The 18,693-nt window shown below is 58.5% G+C and overlaps 1 protein-coding gene across 2 annotated transcripts in view; it reads left to right on the top strand.

Moving 5' to 3' along the window:
• The window catches only part of TCOF1 (treacle ribosome biogenesis factor 1), a 28,991-nt gene extending 11,342 nt beyond the window's left edge, over positions 1–17,649 (top strand). The window contains exons 13-29 of one of the 2 annotated variants that reach the window (XR_006679538.1): positions 82–267; positions 3,834–3,968; positions 4,103–4,297; positions 4,433–4,654; positions 4,800–5,000; positions 6,777–6,869; positions 10,263–10,446; positions 11,306–11,442; positions 12,105–12,218; positions 12,514–12,751; positions 12,943–13,019; positions 13,318–13,498; positions 14,662–15,165; positions 15,790–15,887; positions 16,042–16,166; positions 16,601–16,641; positions 17,177–17,649. Coding sequence is in view for 1 of the 2 variants with exons in the window: in XM_045284832.1 (XP_045140767.1) it covers positions 82–267; positions 3,834–3,968; positions 4,103–4,297; positions 4,433–4,654; positions 4,800–5,000; positions 6,777–6,869; positions 10,263–10,446; positions 11,306–11,442; positions 12,105–12,218; positions 12,514–12,751; positions 12,943–13,019; positions 13,318–13,498; positions 14,662–15,165; positions 15,790–15,887; positions 16,601–16,627 (2,592 nt within the window). In the remaining variant the exon portion in view is untranslated. The remainder of the gene's footprint in view (positions 1–81; positions 268–3,833; positions 3,969–4,102; positions 4,298–4,432; positions 4,655–4,799; positions 5,001–6,776; positions 6,870–10,262; positions 10,447–11,305; positions 11,443–12,104; positions 12,219–12,513; positions 12,752–12,942; positions 13,020–13,317; positions 13,499–14,661; positions 15,166–15,789; positions 15,888–16,041; positions 16,167–16,600; positions 16,642–17,176) is intronic. The other variant, XM_045284832.1, reaches the window with a different exon arrangement.
• The last annotated feature ends 1,044 nt before the right edge of the window (positions 17,650–18,693 follow it).

Here is an 18,693-nt window from a genome sequence, read left to right as displayed (position 1 = left end):
TTTGCCTTTCCACCCCCGGGGTGGGTGCCCTGTTGTCAGACCTGCTCCTGGGAGACACCTCACTCGCTTTTCCGGTTGCAGGTGAAGTCTGTGGGGAAAAGCCTGCCGGGGAAAGCTGTCCCGGCTCCTTCCAAGGGTCCCTCAGCCCCTGGCTCCACCCCGGTACCCCCTGGGAAGGCAGGGCTGGCTGCCACCGAGATCAAGAAGGAGTCTTCTGAAGACTCTGAGGACAGCGAGGAGGAACCTGGGACCAAGACTCCAGCCCCGGTGAGGCCTGGGAGGAGGCTGAGGATGGGCTTGTCTGGGTCTGCTCGGGCAGCCTCCACCCAGCACTTTGCCCATCAGCCCCAAGCTCCCCTGGGTGGCCTGGGAAGCCCTGCAGGCATTCTCCTGTGGCTTCCAGAACAAGGTAGAGTGCCACTGGGCACTTGCAGACTGATTTTGGTGTGAGAGTGCGAGTGTGAGGCAGGGGATGTGATCTCAGGGCTTTCTGGAAGGAAATGGCATCTGAACTTCGGGCTGGTGGAGCTGGCCAGGTGAAGTGCGGGGGTAGAATGTTTCCTGAAAAGAGGCCAGCCTATGCAGAGGCCAGAAGGAAACTGGCTCAGCCGAGTTCCCGCAAGCAGCATATGTCAATGCAGTGTAGGACGGGTGACGTCCGAACGAAAAATAGGAGGCTTAGAGCCAGACCACCTGGCTGCACATCCTAGCTGATTTCAGGCAAACTGGGGCCTCTCGTGTACTCCTCTGCTAACTAGACATCTCTCCTGCAAGGGTGGGTGGTATTTAAGATCCCTCCTCCCTGGCCAAGGTGGCATCGTGATTACACGTTGGGCGCTAGCCACAAGGTCAACTGTTCAAAACCACCAGCCCCCTCAGGGGAAAGATGGGCTTTCTACTCCTACAGAGAGCTACAGTCTCTGAGACGTATAGGGCAGTTCTACCTTGTCCTATAGGGTCGCTCTGAGTTGTCATCAACACAGGGCAGTGAAGTCAGTGGGCTTCACTTCTCAAACTGCCCAGGGCCTGTGCACAGCCAGGGAGAGGTCCCTGCAAACAGCCAGCCCTCCCCGCAGTGGGTTATTTTTCAGTTGTCGATTTTCCCCTCTAACCACCCAGAAGTGAGTCACTTCTTTTTGCCAGAGCACACGTTTTCTAGTTGTCTGTTTCCTGTTTGGTGCCCACCCCACTCTCTTGTCTTGTATGACCTGTGGTCCCATGATTCCTCCTGAGGTTTTCAGCTTCACAGGCACCTCTTCCCGAAACGTGGTAGCCTCCTCTCCCCTTGCACGCCCCAGGCCTGTTCCAGCCCCGGCCCCTTGTTAAGTTTCGTTTTGCAGGGCATTTAGGGTTTGTCTCCCGCTCTGAGCCTCCCACCTGTGCTAGGACACTGGTGACTCATGCTCTGGTTTCTCCGGGAGGATGCTGGAGCTCCGCTGTTGCTTGGTGACCTGCTCCTTCTCAGCCAGCCTGTGAGGGTCAAGGCTGGGCATGTGCCCCTAGGGCTCCTGTCTCGAAAGCCTTTGCCCTTCCAGCCTCCTCGGCCACTGAGATGATTATGCCTCTAGGCCTTGTGATCTGTCTCAGGGTGAAAAGCAGAACTTTAGGCCCTCGGCCTAGCACAAGGGCAGTGAAGTCCTGTCGGAGGAAAGGGCCTCTCTTGGCTTCAGGGGGCACGATGAGCCTCTTGACAGGCAGGGCCAATAGAAGGAGTCTGTGGAGCTCCTTTGCCTTGCCTTCTTCCTCTGTTAGGTAAGGAGAGCACTGCCCACGCGGTGGGGTTATGACGCGGATTCAGTGAGGTCACACATGGCCTCCTCCTCCAAGCGCGGGCACCCCTGACTGTGCTCAGCATTACGGGGATCAGGACTAAGGCAGGGGTGGGGTGGGGGGTGGGGTGGCCCGTCATTACTCAGCATTACCCAGCCAGCTCCAAGTAAGCCACCGCTGAGGAATCAAGATCCCAAACAAGCACATGAAAAAAGAATCCGGGAAGACTGAGAATTTGCCCTACTAGCCAGATGTGCCGGAGGTTGAGGAGAGATGGCTCTGGGCACAATGCCCTTGGAGACAGCCCTGAGAGCAGGCCCCGGGGGACGCTGGGTTTGGGGAGAGTGACCGACCCGTCTCTGGCGTGCCTTCTGGGCCTGCCCTTGTGTTGAGTGTTGTCCGTACCTTTGTTAAACTTCCTATCTGCCCTCGTGGCTTTTGTAGATCCTGTAAGCATTCCTCTTTCTACATGTAGAGCATGTTGTCTGCACATCCAGACGGTTTTACTGGTCCCTTCCCAGCTGGGTGCCTTTGGGGCGTTGTTCACTGCATTATTGCCTGGCTAGAACCTTTGGATGGGAATGGGGAGAGCAGCAGCCTTGCTCGTCTCTGACCGTAGGCAGCATTCGGTCTTGCACTGTGAAGGATATGAGTTGTGCACTTTTAAAGCAGTGCTGCCCTGTATCTGGTCAAGGACATTTCCTTCGACCCCCAGTTTGCTGAAGGCTTTGTTGTTACCATGAGCATGAAGCAGTTTTGTCGGATGCTTTGTGTGTGTGTCTGTTGGTGATCATGTGGTTTTTGTCCTTTCTAAGGATGATGGTGATTAACAGGGCTTTCTACTCCCGTAGTGCGGTGATGATTGATAAGATGGCATGGATTTTTAAGGTATTAGGTCATGCTTCTAAGAATAAATCCCCTTGGTCTTGGTGTTTACTCCTTTCATTGCTGGGGTTAGTGCTCACTCGTTGCTTTGTTTGTTAATTGTATCCATGTTTGAGGAATGTTGTGACTTTCTTCTGATGTCTTTGGCTTTGCGATGTGGCTGTTTCTGAAAGAGTTTGTATTCTTTCTTTCCTAAACGTCTAAGAAAATTCACCCATCAAGCCCTGTGGGCTGGGCTGTTTGTATGAGAAGGAGGTTTCATTGCTGAGTGAGTTTATTTCATTCATACTGGTCCGTTCAGGTTTTCACGTCGTCTTGAGTCTGTCTTGGTAGTACTGTATGTGCCTTTTTCGTGATTTGTCTGTTTCTCCTACATCTGTCTGGTTTGTTGGCGTGACATTGTTTGTAACAGTCTCTTGTTGTCTTGTGTGTGCTCTGTAGTGCTGTCTCTCTCATCACTTGGAACGGGTGCCTTCTGGTCACTCTAGTTAAGGATTGTATCCGTGTTAGTCTTTTCAAAGAACCAGCTTTTGATTTCATTGATTTTCTTCCTGGCTTTGGCTTCCATACTGATCTTTATTATGTCTCTCTTTATTTTAGGCTTGATTTGCCCTTCCTCTAGCTTCTTGTGGCTGATTCCTGGTGTCTAGGGTTTAACTCTTCCTAATACCACCATCTAAAGCTATGATTGTTTTCCTCTAACAATTGCATTACTCACTTCACCCCATAAAGTTTGAACTGTTGTAGTTTTATGTTTGTTCTTGGGCTCGTTGATTATTTGGAAGGGGTTGTTAATTTCCATGTATTTGGGGGAGTTCCTGGGTTTCTGTGGTTGATAAACATAAATGATGATTCCGTGTGTGTCAGTAAAACTGGCGCAATACGATGATGGCTTTTCCATGTCTGGTTGTTTATAGTAATTCACCAGGCCTTTCTTCTGTGCAGTTAGGAACTGAGAGCCCTGAATCATGTGCACGCCCGGGGATTCCCTAGTCATACAGTCGATGAGCCTTCTATTAGTCCCAGATGACTGCGAAGGTAACAGGCCGTTGAGGGCGAGCGACTTGCTTAGGCTCACAGACTGTCAGCGGAGGCTCCAGGTCAGGCACTCTGGCTGCTGAGTCCTGCTCCCAGCCGTCTGCTCTCCTGCCACTCACTGGCTTCCCTTCGCATCCCAGGTGAAGGCCCCAGGGAGAACTCTGACCAAAGCCAGCCCAGCTTCCCCCAGAGCACCGACGGTCAAAGGGATAGCTGCCGCTCCTGGAAAAGCGCTCGCCGCAGGTGTTCAAGCCAAACTGGCATCCCCAGCCAAGGCAAGTGGGGCCAAAGCCGTGGAGGGATGGGACAGAGGAGGGCGGCTGAGCAGTGGCCTTAGACCAGACCAGTGCCCTATGTGGGTGGAACCAGCTGTTTGCTTCATCCCCAACACGGTGGTCTCACAATTCAGGTGAAGCCGCCGCCACCAGGGAGAAGCCTGCCAACCAGTGCTGCCTCGGCGCGCAGCCAGGTGTCTGCTCCAGCTGTGGAGAAGTCAGTGGCTGGAGCAGCTCAGGCCAAGCCAGGGGCAGCCAGGGGGTCCCAGGAAGAGGACTCGGAGAGCAGCAGCAGCAGCAGCAGCAGTGAAGAAGAGGCACCAACTCAGGTGGGCAGCCCTGTGTTTGCACCTCTGTGACCAGAGCTCCAGGTGTGCCTCAGGGCACACTCCTATGCCCATGAGTCTGTGTCTCCATCCACCCACCCTCTGGGCTCCCTCACCTGACTGTCCCTCTCGCTCCAGGTGAAGCCCTCAGGGAAAGCCCCCCAAGCCAGAGCAGCCGCAGCTCCCACCAAGGGGTCCCCTGCCAAAGGCACAGTCCCAGCTTGGCCTGGGAAGAGCAGGCCTGCAGCCAGCCCGGCAGAAAAACTGGAGGAAGACTCAGGGAGCAGCAGCAGCAGCGGCAGCAGCGAGGAGGAATCGGACAGGGAGGCGCCTGCTGTGGTGGCTGGGACACCTGCCCAGGTGAGGCCTTCTGTGGAAGCAGCGGCTGCAGGTGCCACGTCTCCCAGCCACCTGCGCCTGCCCTTCCTCCATCCGAATGGGGTTTTGGGACAGATAGGGAACGAAGTCCGTGGAACACGGTGTTGACTGGAGCATCTCTCTTTAGGTGCGGCCTGTTGTGAAAACGCCCCAATCCAAGGCCTCCCCAGGGAAAGGTGTCACGGTCACTCCTGTGTCCACCAAGGCCCCCGCAGCACGTGCAGACACACCAGCACCTTGGAAGGCTAAACCAGCCTCATGCACTACGGCCAAGAATCCAAAGACGCCATCGTCAGGGGGTGCCGAGATGGCTGGGTCTGTGGTGCAGGTAAGCGAGCCCCTGAGGAAGTGGAGGCAGTCAGCCCTCACCTGGGTTTGGAGTCCCTCCGGGGAGGGAGGGTTCACCTGGCTAATGGTGAAGACTGGCCTCTGGAGAATGGGTAGTGCAGCCGTCTCTAACTGGAACCTTTCTGCCTCTGCACATGGGCACAGCCAGGTGGAGGTGACAGGTGCTGGGTGTCGGGGAGACAGGGTGAAGTGAGCACCCCACCCCATGTCAAGGCATCTGCTGCAACTGTTGTGACCATGCCCCTCTGCTTGGCCTTCCACTTCCGATGAACGCAAACACTGCCAGCCAGACACCCCTGCAAACACCACACTTGCCATGCCATGGGAACGCCGCCCCTGTGGGGTTTCAAGATTTTGAGTTATAGGTGTAGACCGCATCCGTGGAGTGGCTGGCAGGGTCGACCACTGACCTTGTGGCTAGCACCTCCCTGTGGAGCCCCTGCACCACCAGCCTCCTCCCACCCTCTCTGGGGTTCCCCTTCTCTTGAGAGTGAAGCAAGCCCCCAGCACTGCTCTCCCACTGTGTCCCAGGGGTGGGTGGGGCAGACGGGTCTCAGGCCAGACAAGGGGAGCTGGGCGTTCACCAGACACATGTGGAGGGAGACTTCCTGGAGGGGAGCCAGGGAGCAGGGGCCAGCTGCCATGTAGGCGGCAGCAGTTTCTTGCTGGACATTAGTGGGGACATCTTTGGGAGCCCGAGTGCCAGACCAAGGACATAGGGGTTCCCAGCTGTGTTTTAGCCTGGGCATTAACTCCTGTTTTTAAATCTTAAATTGGCTGCCTTATCAGTCTGGATATCTCAGGCTGCAGGAGCAAACCTGGCTCAGAAGAGCGTGCATAGTAAGGAAGGCAGTCTCCGGGTAGGTGGCTACATCAGCCATGCGGTACTGTTGGTGACCTTGTTTCCATCCACCTTTATGTTCGCGTTGTCACAGGAGGGAGTTCTGCAGTGGCTGCTAGAGAGCCAAGCAGCACCCCTCGGCCTCCCCCTAGGTTTTCTCAGCCTACTTAGGGCACGCACTCCCCCTGCGAGCTGCCTTTCCTGAAGCATGTTTGTTAGCAAGCAGGACAGGGGTGTTGCTGCTGTAGCAGGAGCCCAGGACACGCAGGGCAGTGACACACCCCAGCCAGGAGCTTGCAGTTCTCTTGAGAACCGTCTTACAGATAGAAAAGCACAGGGCAGCCACGGCCTCCTGTGCCTCATTCTCTGAGTCATCCTCCTCTGGCCCCTAGACGACAGATCAGTTCCCACTGATGGATGGCAACCCTGTGTGTCGCAGTGGATTGGAGCGCCATCAGTGTCCCCTGCCGGGTTCTTTGGAGGTAGACGACCAGGTCTTTCTTCTGGCGCGCCTCTAGCTGGAGCCATCCCTTCAGCTTTTTGAGTAGCAGCCAGGCATGTTAACAGCTGTGCCACGCAGGTTCTGCTCCCCAAACCAGCCCCTCATTTATGCAGGGCCTGGTGGGAGTGGGCAGCCAGTGTTGGGGTGCTTTTAGCCAGGAGTCTTATAGCCAGCTGTGTCTGGGCCACCAGCTCACTCCTGCAACCCACGCAGCCGTCACCTTTCCCCGCAGACGCCAGCCAGCAGCACTCCCCCTGCTCGGGTTCAGGTTCAAGGATGAGCTGCACTGGATTATGGGGCTGGGTGACCCTGCACGTGCTGGCCAGCAGCTGCCCCCTGGAGAAAGATGGGGCAACTGGAGCCCTAGGGGCCAGCCCACACACCCACACACGTGCCCCCGTGTGTTTGTTCAGATCTTGTCCCCTCGGAAGGAGAGTGACTGCAAGCCTGCCAGAAGCAAGAGCCTGGTCCCAGCACCCCCTGAGGAGGAGCTGCCATCAGGCCAGGTTAGCCTCCGGGAGGGCAAGGGTCATCATTCCCCACCCCACCCCCATGGGAAAGCATGTTGTCACAGCACTTCACGGTTCGCAGGGCTCCTTCCTGTCTTTGACCCCGGGAGGTGGGGAGCAGGCCCAGGCAGACAGCTGAGGGTCAGATCCCGGCTTCGCCTCCTACCCTAACTAGAGATGCCAGGATGCAGCCACATCCCGCTGGCAGGCCTGTGACAGTCTCCTCTCGGTTCACAGTTACAGCCTTACTGCTCTGTCTCAGGACCCCCCAGTGTTGGCCCGCTCATGGCCTCTCTCAGTGCCCGAGTCAGTTCCGACGCACAGCCGTCGGCATTGAGTCCATCCAGCTCCTCGTGATAGAGAAGCCCTGTCCACAGTCTCAAGGCCCCATCTGTACGGAAACAGACTGCCCGCCACGGCTCCCGGGGAGAGGCTGCTGGGTTCCAACCACCAGCCTTAGCGCTTAGCCACTATGCCACTAAAACTAGGACTCGGCAGTCGCAGATGAGGGGCTGCCAGAGGTTGCTGGGACCGGTCCATTCTCTTTCAATTCCGTGTCTTCGCGGGCTTTGGGGGCCCCTGTCATGACAGAACTGCCTACAGGTCGTGGACTGTCGATCGCTTGTGACGCTGCTGGTAGCTTCAGGCTGCTAGCCTGTCATTCAGAGATGCGGCAAAGACAAGAACAGCTTACACTGTGGTGACCAGGAGCTCTGGTGATCAGGCAAGCAGAGACTGTGGTTCAAACCCATCAGCTGCTCCGCAGGAAAAAGACGAGACTATCCGCTCCTGTAAAGATGCACAGCCTCGCACACCCTGCAGAGGACCCCCTTGGGTGGGACTTGAGTCTGTTTTGTTGGGGTGGCTCGCGCTGGCCACCTGGAGTGATGCAGTCACTCGATTAAGCCCTGTACTGTTCATCCCCACAACTGGTGAGGAAGGGTCCAGAGAAAAGAGTAAGGCTGGGGAAGTTGAGTGGCCTGTTTGGGCAAGCGGGCAGACCTGCAGTGGGAGCCCTGGCAGCCCCTGCCCCCATTCCAGGGGTTTTCTTCCCTGGTGGGGGAAAGCAAACTGGCTGCACCCCAGCCCCCTTTTGCAGTGTCGGGCCTCTCTGGGCTGCTCCGGGATCTAAACAGCTGGGAGGAGGGGGCCGCTTTGCCTTCCTTGGCGGGGGCGGACTAACACAATTAAAATGAACATCATGCTTAAATTGAACCGTTTAATTGGTATGTTAGTCCTGAAGATTCTGGAGTCCCTCTGAACAAAGCCGGCATCGGCGTGCAGTACTTGTTCCCTGGGGAGAGTCAGGGAAGCCCGGGGCGCCAGCCGCTGCCAACTGTACAAGCCCGGGGCTTTTAGCTCCTTATCCCTGGCTCGATAACGAGGCCAATGACCATTGCTACTCATTGATTGAGCACTTACCTATTGACCAGCTCCATTCGTTCTGTTTTGATTATTGGCCATCCCTGCCAGCCTGGCAGCAGAGCTCCAGCCCCCGGGCAAGCTGGAGTCTGAAGCTGCAGGAAGGGCCCCAGACCAGGGTCCGTGTTGAGGACCGGGCCCTGCCCCCAGAGCCTCAGCTTCAGTCAGACTAGGGTGACCGACCTGTAAGAAACTCGCTTGGGGTGTTCCCTTGTGGGCAGGTCAGCACAGCTGTCCCCAGGAGAAGTTCCCAGTGGGTTCACTGTCCTGTGATGGTGTCGGAGAAGGCAGCTGTGGCCAGCGCCAGTCTGTTGGCCAGCCCCCAGGCAGTGGTGGGGGTCTAGGAGAAAGGCTGTTCCCTCGGCTGCCTTTGTGCTGTGTCCCTTCCTTGTCTGGAGTCAGGAGCCCCCCAACCCAGCTGACCTCCCCCACCGCTCAGTAAGCCTCCGTGAAGGTGGGACCACCATGGGCCTCCACACTCCTTTGGCCAGTGCAGCCTGGCTGTTTGAGCTCTGCAGACTCATGACACTTCTGCCCTGACAGGACTTCCTCAGTGGGCCTCTTCTGCCCTGCCCTGCACGCACTGTCCCCTCTCCACCCAGAGGCTGGGGTGTGGCAATGTGGGCCGGTGGAGCTTGGAGGAGGCTGCATTTGCTGCTGAGCTGCTTTTAACAGCCCGAGACGCTATTGTTTGCTCAGTGTCTTCGTTGCCTCTGTGTCCCCGACAATCTGTTCCTCTGTCTTCTCACATATATATAGATTCCCCCCGGCTCCCCAACAGCAAGTTTTCTCCCACTTCCCGTCCTTCTCGTCACTGGGGAAGGAAGGCTTGGAGCAGCTGCGGGGGCGGCTCTTTGGCAGGATAGCAAGGACCCGAGTCCCGCCCGGCCCCACCCTCAGATGGGTATTTGCTCCCCACCTGCTGCTGCCCCTCAGGCTGCACACACGGGGGTCAGTTCCATTTGCCCGCCTCCCCCTTGACCTCAGGGGACCAAACCAACTCTACTCAGCAAGGACCCATAGGACAGGGCGGGGCTGCCCCTGTTCTTTACCGAGCAGAGACTTCATCTTTCTCCTGGTGGATGTGCGCTACTGGCTTTGTGGTTAGCACCCCAACTTGTCACCCACTCCATCACCACTGCCCCTGCCTTTCCCTTCTGGTCAGAGAGGGCAGCACCCCCTGGCCCTGCAGTGTGTTGTTGAGGTAACTGGTCAGGGGCCCTGGACCCTGCCCCACTCCAGAGTGAGAGCTAGATTGCACTGAGCCGAGCCGCCCAGCCACCAGCACAATTGACCACCCTGATGTTCAGAGAAATAGGCTGGAACTGAAGGCAGAGGCCCTGGGCACTCTTTAGGCCTGAGCCAGAACCATCCCTTGGGTCACCTAGCAGGAAAGCCAGTGACCCCAAAGTGAAGGTCGGTGCTCCACTGAAGGAACAGACGCGCTTGTGTGAGTCTCAGATGGGTGGGGACCCTTGTTTCTGCCAAAGGCCATTTGGGGCCACACCGGCCTGCAGTTAATGAACTCAGCCCTAGTGAGATGGCTGGAGCTCCTGCCCTCGTCTGAGGCGAGTGGTGGTAATGAGTGTGCGGGCCTCAGATGGCCTGAGAGCTGAACTGTCCCCACCCCTGTTTAGACTCCTAAAAGGTCAACCTTTAACCCACAGCAAGGGTCAGACAAGGGCTCAGGGGACCTGTTCATGGGACAGCCAGAGTGCCACTAGTGAGGGCGTGGCTGCTGGCATGGGGTTCGCTGTGAGGGTCGACAGGTGGCCGCTTGAGAGCTGTGAAGTGCTGTCCTGGGGCCCGGCGGGTGGGGAGTGTGGGTGGGGACTGGGGGTATCCTGGGGGAGCTGCCTCCAGCTCTCTGAACCCCTTCCTTTTTAATAACCTCCCCCACCCTCACCTCTCCTTCCCAGGCCAAGCCTTTAATCACTGGGGGGGTGTGTTCTGTTTTTGTTTTTCAAGGTGATTAAACCCCCTCTGATTTTTGTCGACCCTAATCGTAGTCCAGCTGGGCCAGCTGCTACCCCCTCACCAGCCCCACCCGCGAGCGCCCCCAGGAAGGCCTCAGAGAGCTCGGCCAGGAGCTCCTCCTCCAAGAGCGAGGATGAGGACGTGGTTCCCGCCACCCAGTGCTCCACTCCTCCCGGTGAGCGCCATCCCATCGCGGGGGACCAAGGAGAAGTGCTTTCCAACAGCTGCTGACCGAGCACCGAGTGGTGCTGCCGGGGGCAGTGAGACTCCTGTCACTGGGGGCATGTCAAGGCATTGTGGGAGAGGCTTGCATGTATCAGCGGGACCCAAGTGGTTCTTCCGCCTCTGGGAACCATGATTCGGCCAGCAGGAAACGTCTATAGCTGTTGTCTGAGTGGGCTTTTGAAGTGGAAGTAATGCCTGGCCTTGGTTGAGCCGTTAAGAGATAAATATTCACACTTACACACACAAAGCATGTCTCTGCTGATCTTACCTCCCAGAATAATTACTGTTACGTTTTAGAACTTGGTCCAAATGTGTGTGGACTGATAGGATGAAAGACCGAGGGTGTCCGGAGCGTGTTGGAGCCCCTGGTGCGGGCGGGCTGTGCTGTCAGTCTGACTGCACAGTCGCCCTTTGAAACTCGGCTGGCTCCGACCAGGAAGCAGTGAGAGACAGTAGTCTCTGCAGTGCAGCCCTCATACCTGCGCCTTTGCAGGGGCCGTGTTGATTGCCTCAGCGCAGCTCTAAATGCATGAGCGACTCCTTGGGTGCATGCTCCCTGCGTCCGGGCATGGCCAGCTGAGGGGATCTCCTGGATAGAGACAGAGCCAGGTCCATGGCCCCAATGGCTGGGTGACTGCCCGCCTGTGGCTTTCTCCTCTGTAAGATGGAAGGCTGGGTAGGGTGTAAGCAGGTGGCTCCAGGCCCCTGCAAGGGCTGAAGCAGGCATCCTTGCTGCGGGGGGTGGGAGGGTGGTGGGGCTGGCTTGTGGGTTCTGTGTTCTGAGGTGCCCCTTTCCTGATCCATTCCAGTCATGAGGACCAATGTGGTGCCCATGCCCACCACCCGCCCAACGGCTGCCCCCAGAGCCAGCCTGGCCGGGGCCAGCAGCAGCGAGGAATCCAGAGGGGTGGCCAGAGGCAAGCAGCAGAAGGCTCCAGCCACTCAGGTAGCAGGGCGAGGCCAGGTGGGCTCTGGCCACGCTGCCCTTGCTCACCCACCCAGCGCCCGTCCCTGTCTCAGGACTGTGACTTCCCCAGCAGGGTTGAACGTCTGCGTCATTATTTTTTCCTCTTGGTTTTGAAATGCCCCAGACAGAAGTTGTCCTTTTAGACAGATTGTCCTGGTGATGATGGTGAACATTACTCCCAGGCCTCTCCATGCTCAGGGAGGTTGGCCTGGTCCTGGCCTCTTGTCTAAAGCCAAGCACAACCACACTGCCAGCAGGTCTGCAGGTCCCAGTGGAACTGCCCCATGGGGATCCTCAGACTCCAACAGTGGGGTGAGCCACGTAAGGGCTCCTTGTTCAGATGATCAAACTGAATTGTGGCCCCACCCCCTCCCCGATGAGTCACATTGTATTTGTTTTCCCGTCCTGTGGAGAGGGAGAAGTTTGCCACCTGCTTGAGAGAGAGGGAGAGAGCACTCGTGGGGCTGCTACAGCACACTCACACTCACACACACACACACAGTGGGGTCGTGAGCAGAAGTAGCAGCAGGCAGAGGCTACTTCTGAGGACAGCACAGGGGAGCAGTGGGCACTTCCCAAGGGTCCGTGCAGCTGATGTCCCAGGACCCTCAGGCCTCAGGGCTGCCTCCTGCCGTCCACAGGTGACAAAGAGGAGCCCGGCTTCCCTCCCACTGACACAGGCCGCCCTGAAAGTCCTCGCTCAGAAAGCCAGCGAGGCCCAGTCTCCCACTGCCAGGATCCAGCCGGCAAGTGGGGTGAGTTTGACAGACAAGTCAAGTCTGCCTGGGGAGGTGGGGGGACCTGCAGGAAGGAGGGAGTGGATGGTGCCTGGAAGACAGCCACCCAGTTCTGCTCCCAGAGGCGGGACTGTGGCCATCCGCAGCCCACCCCGCCAAGAGCACAGGTGTCAGCTCTGTCCCAGCACCACCCTCACTTGCCCTGCGGCCTCTCTGGGTCTGGGGTGTGCAGTGTGAGGATGATTGTCAGCTCCCGTGGTAGCCAGTTGTGGAGGGAGTGCATTGTGTGGACACCGAATCTTCGTCCTCTCAGGCTGGCAGCGCTCTGGGAAAGCCCCTGGGCCCAAATGCCAAGAGCAGCCCCGCCCTTGCCCAAGGGGCCAGCAAGCTCAACACCCCCGAGCTTCTCCAGGGCCCTCCGGCCGCAGCCACTCCCTCGGGACGCCCCAAGGCCAAGGTCTCTGAGGCCAGCGAGGATAGCAGTGACAGCTCTTCAGGGAGTGAGCAGGATGCTGAAGCGGCCCCAGTGGCCAGGTTGGCCCACAAGCCAGGTGAGGGCCTGAAGGGACGGCTCAGGTGGGTCTGGGCTAGGGGAGCGCTTCAGCCTCGCTCATACTACGGCTGGCTCTGGGACCAAGGCCAGGTCCTCCCACACTGGGCCTGGGCAGGCAGGAGGGTAAGGAGGATACAGGGCATGGGGGCCCTCCCTGGACTCCCGACACAACCTGTGCTTCTCCTGTAGGTCCTGTGCCCGCCAAGGAGACCCTGGTGGAAGAGACCACTGATTCCAGTGAGGATGAGGCTGTGGCGCCTTCCCAGGTAGCTCAGCCCCACCTGCCCCCTGTGGCTCTGGGCACGCAGGCCAGGGTGCTTCCTGCTCTCCGTGCTGGCCTGGTACATGCTATAGATTGTTTTAACAAAGGAGATTCTTCTTCACACTGCTGCCTGGCCACAGCAAGTACTAGTCTGTGCCTACTGTATTGATGAAAGTACTGCAGGAGATAGGGCCTGGGCCTCCGTGCCCACCACTCTGCCCCCAGTCTTCCTCCAAGTGCAGGCCGTGTGCCCAGGGAAGAGTGGGGTGCCTCTGGATCCCTCTCACACTGGGCTTCTTCAGTCTCTCCTCTCAGGTTACATGAGCTCTGGGTCAAACCTGGATAACTCACAGACTGCAAAGGCCACTTCCAGGGCGGGCCCCAACTCTTCAGCTCCCCCCACTCAAACCACCAAAGATGCCCTGAATCGAAAACTGGGAGCAGGGCCCCAACAAGGCAAGGCCACAGTGCCCCCTAAAACAGGTGAGTCAGTGGTCACAAGGGAGACAGTCAGGCACAGGGCTGTTGCTGCCACCAGGGCCTGAGTGGACCTTGTACCTGGTCTCAGACTTGAAGTGCTCATCAAAGTGTCCTGGGCCCACCCTAAGGGCCTCACTCTGGGCTGACACAGCAGGGAATTGGGGTGCTTCAGCCCTGGGGGAGGATGCTGGCCGTAGACCCTAGGCACTCTGGGCTGTCCCCACTGGCATTTCTTCACAGCAGACAGTTCAGCTAGGCTGCGTGCGTTGTAGGGACAAGTCTAGGAACCATATTTTGAGAAGATCCCAGAGCGTGGCTGACCCCAGGCCTCTTGTGTGTGAACCACATGAGTCAGGGGTGACCCACCCTGTCTGTCAAGTCCTGGCTCGCAGGGGCTCAGGGGTGCAAGCCCTGCACACAGGACGTCAAACATGGTGACCCTACAGAGTTAGCTCCTGCCGCAGCGCACCACCAACCAGGGCCGGAGTTGGGCCCATGCACAGGAGCAGGCTCGCAGCCCCTCTGCCGGCCCCCTACAGCCCAGGGGCACTCTGCAGGGAGCAACCCCTGACTTTGTGACAATGGAGGGGTCTCACTGGCCTCTCAGGGTGGGCACTCCATAGCCACACTGCTGGCCCACCTTCCAGAGCCCCCTCAGCCCCGCCCATGGGCTATTGTGGCCATCTGCCCTGTGCCTGGCCGCTGACTCTCCCGGTCTCCTCTGTAAGGCGGGTGGGTCCGGGAAACTGTTCAGAGGGGGCTGTGGAAGGTTTTTTTACACGCAGTCAGTACACAATTACCAAAGGTTGTGCAGAGGCGTGGAAAATTCTAAACAAAGGCTGTACCAGAAGTGCCTCTGGCAGGCAGTGAGCCTGCGTGCTTGGTGCCACGTGTATGCATACCGTGCCCATAGCCGCCCAGGAAGGGCCGTCGTGGTGGGGGAAGAGTGGTATAATGGGGTTCAGGCATTTCCCCTCACCCTGGAGTCATCTCCCGTCCCTAAGCCCACCTTGAGAAGAATTCACCGTGTGGACTTGTGACCTTATGTGATGGGTCGGCCTGGGCGGGCCGAGTGACCTTGTACCCCCTTTTCCCGGGCCATACTGGGTGCCAGGAGCTGGCTCTGTCTCGTGAGCCATCTGTGATGCTGAGTCCTCTCTCCACAGGCAGAAGAGAGGACACCAAGCCTCAGAAACCACGCAAGCCCAGCAAGGCTTCTGCAAGCCCCCCAGCTTCGACATTGGCCCTGCAGAACGACATCGCCCAGCGCCTCCTGGGCCAGCCCTGGCCCCTGAGTGAAGCCCACGTGCAGGCCTCCGTGGCGAAGGTCCTGGCGGAGCTGCTGGAGCAGGAGAGACACAAGGCCACCAATGGTGCCCAGGACAGCAGCAAGAAGGCCGGGGGAGGCCGCAAGCGGAAGCTGTCGGAGGACCAGCCAGCCGCTGGCGTCCCCAAGAGCAAGAAGAAAAAGAAGTTGGGGGCCGAGGGGGGCGGGGAAGGGGCCGTGTCCTTAGAGAAGGCCCCTAGGACTTCCAAGGGGAAATCAAAGCAGGACAAAGCAAGCGGCACTGCCAAGGAGAGGAAGGAGAAACCGGAAGGAGGTCTGGGAGCTGTGAAGGTGGAGGGCGGAGCCCAAGGCAGCCCTGGCAGCAAGAAGAAGTCCAGCAAGAGTGAGTGGCTGGCGGGGCCCTGGGGCTGGACCTCGCAGGGGGTGTTCTGCCAGAGCCAGATGGATGCCAGGGCCCCGGGCCAGGCGCTGGGGCTCATTCTGGGCCCCAGAAGCATGGACTCATATCGAGGGTCCAGGTCAGCCAACCTCACAGCAGCAGAGCCCTGGCACACCGCAGGGAGGGGCTGTCTTCCCCAACAAGGGCTGCTCCTTGTGGAGCGGACAGCCCTTCCTTGGTCCACCCGCACCTCACATACACACACCCCCACCTGTGCCCACGGGCTGTCAGGCCCACTCTACAGGAGTCGACTAGGTGGGGCCAGGTTCAAAGTCCAGCGGCTCCAGCAAACACCTCTCTGGCTGTCCGCAGACATTTCCTTTTGAAAGACACAGCTTTGTAAGTGAGTTTGTTAAAGGAAAGCTTGTTGTGTGCACACATCTGGCCCCTACTCTCGGGCCAGGATCACAGGGGCCCACTGACCAGTGCTTGCTAACTTGACTGGTGACCCAAATCACGTGGAGCTAGTTCCGGGATTCCTGCAGCCCTGCCCCGTGTGTCCCCCAATAGTGGCCTGACCACTTCCTTCAGAGGCGTGTCTGCGGTTGACTCTGTCTCTCCCCTCAGAAAAAAAAGACAAGGGAAAAAAGGAGAAGAAGAAGAAGACAAAAAAGGCCTCCACCAAAGACCACAGCTCACCGCCCCAGAAGAAAAAGAAGAAAAAGGTAAGTGACCGAGTCCCGAGGGTCTCGGGGATCAGGGCTCAGACTGGGCTCAGCCGCTTCCTCCCCACCCGTCAGACAGACCTGAGTTTCTAACACTGCATGCCACCGCCTGCAGTGTGCAGGTTGCATAGCAACCAAATGTCTCAACTGGCAGAATGGAAGATGCAGCGGGTCCCCAGCTTTGGATGTGCCGGGCTCTGCACAGGCTGGTGACTGTTCGGATAGCGAGCGCTCCATTGGCCATGGTTGAGCAGGCTCAGATCCCAGTCCCCAGGGAGGGTATGTCAGCTCCGTCCCACACGTGTCCGGCTGAGCAGGCCCCCTTGCACACCCCGGGCTACACCCAGAGGAGGCCTACAAGTACAACGGGCCCCTGAGGGAAAGTGAGGTGGGCCCGGGCATATGGTGGGCTTGGAGGGGCCCTTTCTGAGGTAGAGGGATGTTCTTGGAGGTTTCCAGGTGAGAGGAAGCATTATGTAGGAGGTGGCTGCCCAGCTGGTGGGGTGTCCCTACCCATCCAAAACTGTCCATCTGCACAGCAGGCACCTCAGCCAGGCTCCGTGTGGCCTGGGCCTCCACCTCACACACAGATGTGTCTTCCTGCTGCTGCAGGGCCCTGTCCTTGGGAGGGAACCACAATGTCCCGGGGTGGGGGTGTCAGTGGGTGAGGGGGTCTTCTGATATAAGAGCTTCTCGCTCTTTTCCCCTCACAGAAGAAGACTCCTGAGCAGACCGTGTGAGCGCAGAGCCGCAGGTGTGTGCTAGTCTGGGAACCCCTCACTGCCGATCTGCACACTGGGGGCGGGTGAGAGGTGGGGGCAGCTCCGGCACCCACAGAGAGCCAGTGGTCTGGAGAAAGGTCCCATTGCTCCAGGTCAGTGATGCCAGGAGTTAGGACTGCAGAGTCTGAAAGGTCCAGAACAGGCCCAGAGATGTCAGCGCCGGGCACTCTTGTGCCGAGGTCAGGCCTGGCTTGGGCTCACCCTCACCTGCTATCTTGTTCCTTTCCATCTGATCTGTAACTTTGGGGCGTGGCTTCCTGGGAAGGGAGACGTTTGCTCCTGCTATTCAACGGACCTGGGCTTCTGGGTGGAGGAAGGGCTCTGCTGGCTGGTGGCTAACGGGTCTTGTGTGAGTGAGTCAGCCAGCCTGCCACCGGTGTAGGTGAGGCCAGCGGGCTTGGCGGCTGCCCTGTGTGTCCCAAGATGCCACCTGTGGTTGGGACCTGCTCTTCTGGCTGCAGAGAGGAGTCGGGAAACCTTAGCCCTGGGTGTGTTTCTTTTCCTCAGGAACTTCCTAGTGGAGTGATGACCAGCACCTCGCTTCTGGCCTTTGCCCAGCGTGTGGGTCGGAACTGCATTGTAACTTCCCCTCCGTCCCCAGAAGAAACCAGATTGCCCACAGCACAGCGTACCGCACGGCCAGCCCTGCAGATAAGCTGGGGTGGTGGTGCGGGGGAGTGTGCCTGCTCCTGGGCCCTCCCTCGCCACCCCCAGTGCACAGGGCACCTCCCAGACACAGGGCAGCCTCGAGATGTGTACAGTATATATATTTTTTTAACTGGCCTGCCTGCCCCCGAGCAGGCCAACATGCCCAAAGCCTCAGACTTCCCCTGCCCTGCGGCCCCAGGAGGCCCCCCACCTGCAGCTCAGGCTGCTGCCACCTCTGGTCACGTTCCCCCAGGCTTTTTCTTTTCCTTTTTTAAGAACTACTCAGAAAATAAAAGGTTTGAAGGCAAGGTGCAAATGCCAGTGTGTTGCGGCAGACTGTACAGTTGGTGGGTTCTTGACCAGGAGAGTCGGGCTGGTGCCTAGAGGAGAACAGTCCAGCCCTCAGCTCTCCGCTGAGGCCGGGCACTGGCATGCCATGGTGGTGTGATGCACCCGCTGCAGACTGGTGCCCCTCGGGCTGAGGCAGCACAGGGCGGCCTGGGAGGGCTTCTTGGAGGAGGTGCCTGTAAGCTGGGGAAGGGGAGCCTTGTGATGATCAATCTTGGTTTCCAGGTGCTGGGCTTGTGCATGCACAGGAATTAAGGAGCTTGGGAACCACCTGTGGGAGTTGGGGCTTGAGCGGGGGCATGGCATGGTCTGGGCAATGGGGAGAGGGGTTGGAAGGCTACGAGCAGACGCAATAGAAGACTAGCCAATTAGGTGTAACATAAGCGACCTCTGGTGGTAGAGGCAGAAAGAACGTAGGTGAGTGTCAAGCTGTGTTGGGAACCTGGAGTTAAGGGTGGGCAGGGAGAGCCATCTCCCCTGGGGCCAGTGCTGGGCTCCGAGCAGGGGCGGGGCACAGGAAGGCACCAGAGTTCTGAGGAGGCACTTGCCATGCTGGAGCAGGAGGCAGTGGGACTCAGGTTGGCGTCTGTCCAGCCGCACCCTCGACTTGAAAACCCACCCGGGCAAGGCCCTTCTTTGGCCTCTCCCGCGCATGTGTCAGCCTCCATGGGCTTTGTGGACACACCATTCTGACTCCCGGTGAGCCTCTATTGACCTCATCGTTCTGCCAGTGACCGCCGCTTGGGCTCTCCAGAAGCCCGTACATTGAATGTGGTGGGATTTCACTTGGGGGGTCACCCTCCCTGCCCTGTGAGAAGTCCAGAACCCTGCCAGCAGGGGGCCTTCACTTTCTTGGCACCGTCCCGCTAAGCCTCTGGGCAGCTTCCAAGCACCCCCACCCCGACCTCACCCCCATGTCCCCGGCACTACGAGAGTGGGCGGCTGGGCCATGAGCCGCAGGCACTTCGAGGATGAACGGGCAGACTGCAGAGTGCTCCCTGTGACACTGCACACCAAGGGTCTGCAAA

This window comes from Echinops telfairi, unplaced genomic scaffold, assembly GCF_000313985.2.
Source record: "Echinops telfairi isolate 266 unplaced genomic scaffold, ASM31398v2 ScPeMD7_7469;HRSCAF=8507_0, whole genome shotgun sequence".
NCBI classification, from domain to species: Eukaryota; Metazoa; Chordata; class Mammalia; order Afrosoricida; family Tenrecidae; genus Echinops; species Echinops telfairi.
Note: the sequence above shows the minus strand (reverse complement) of the source record. Positions and strands in the feature narration are given on the sequence as shown.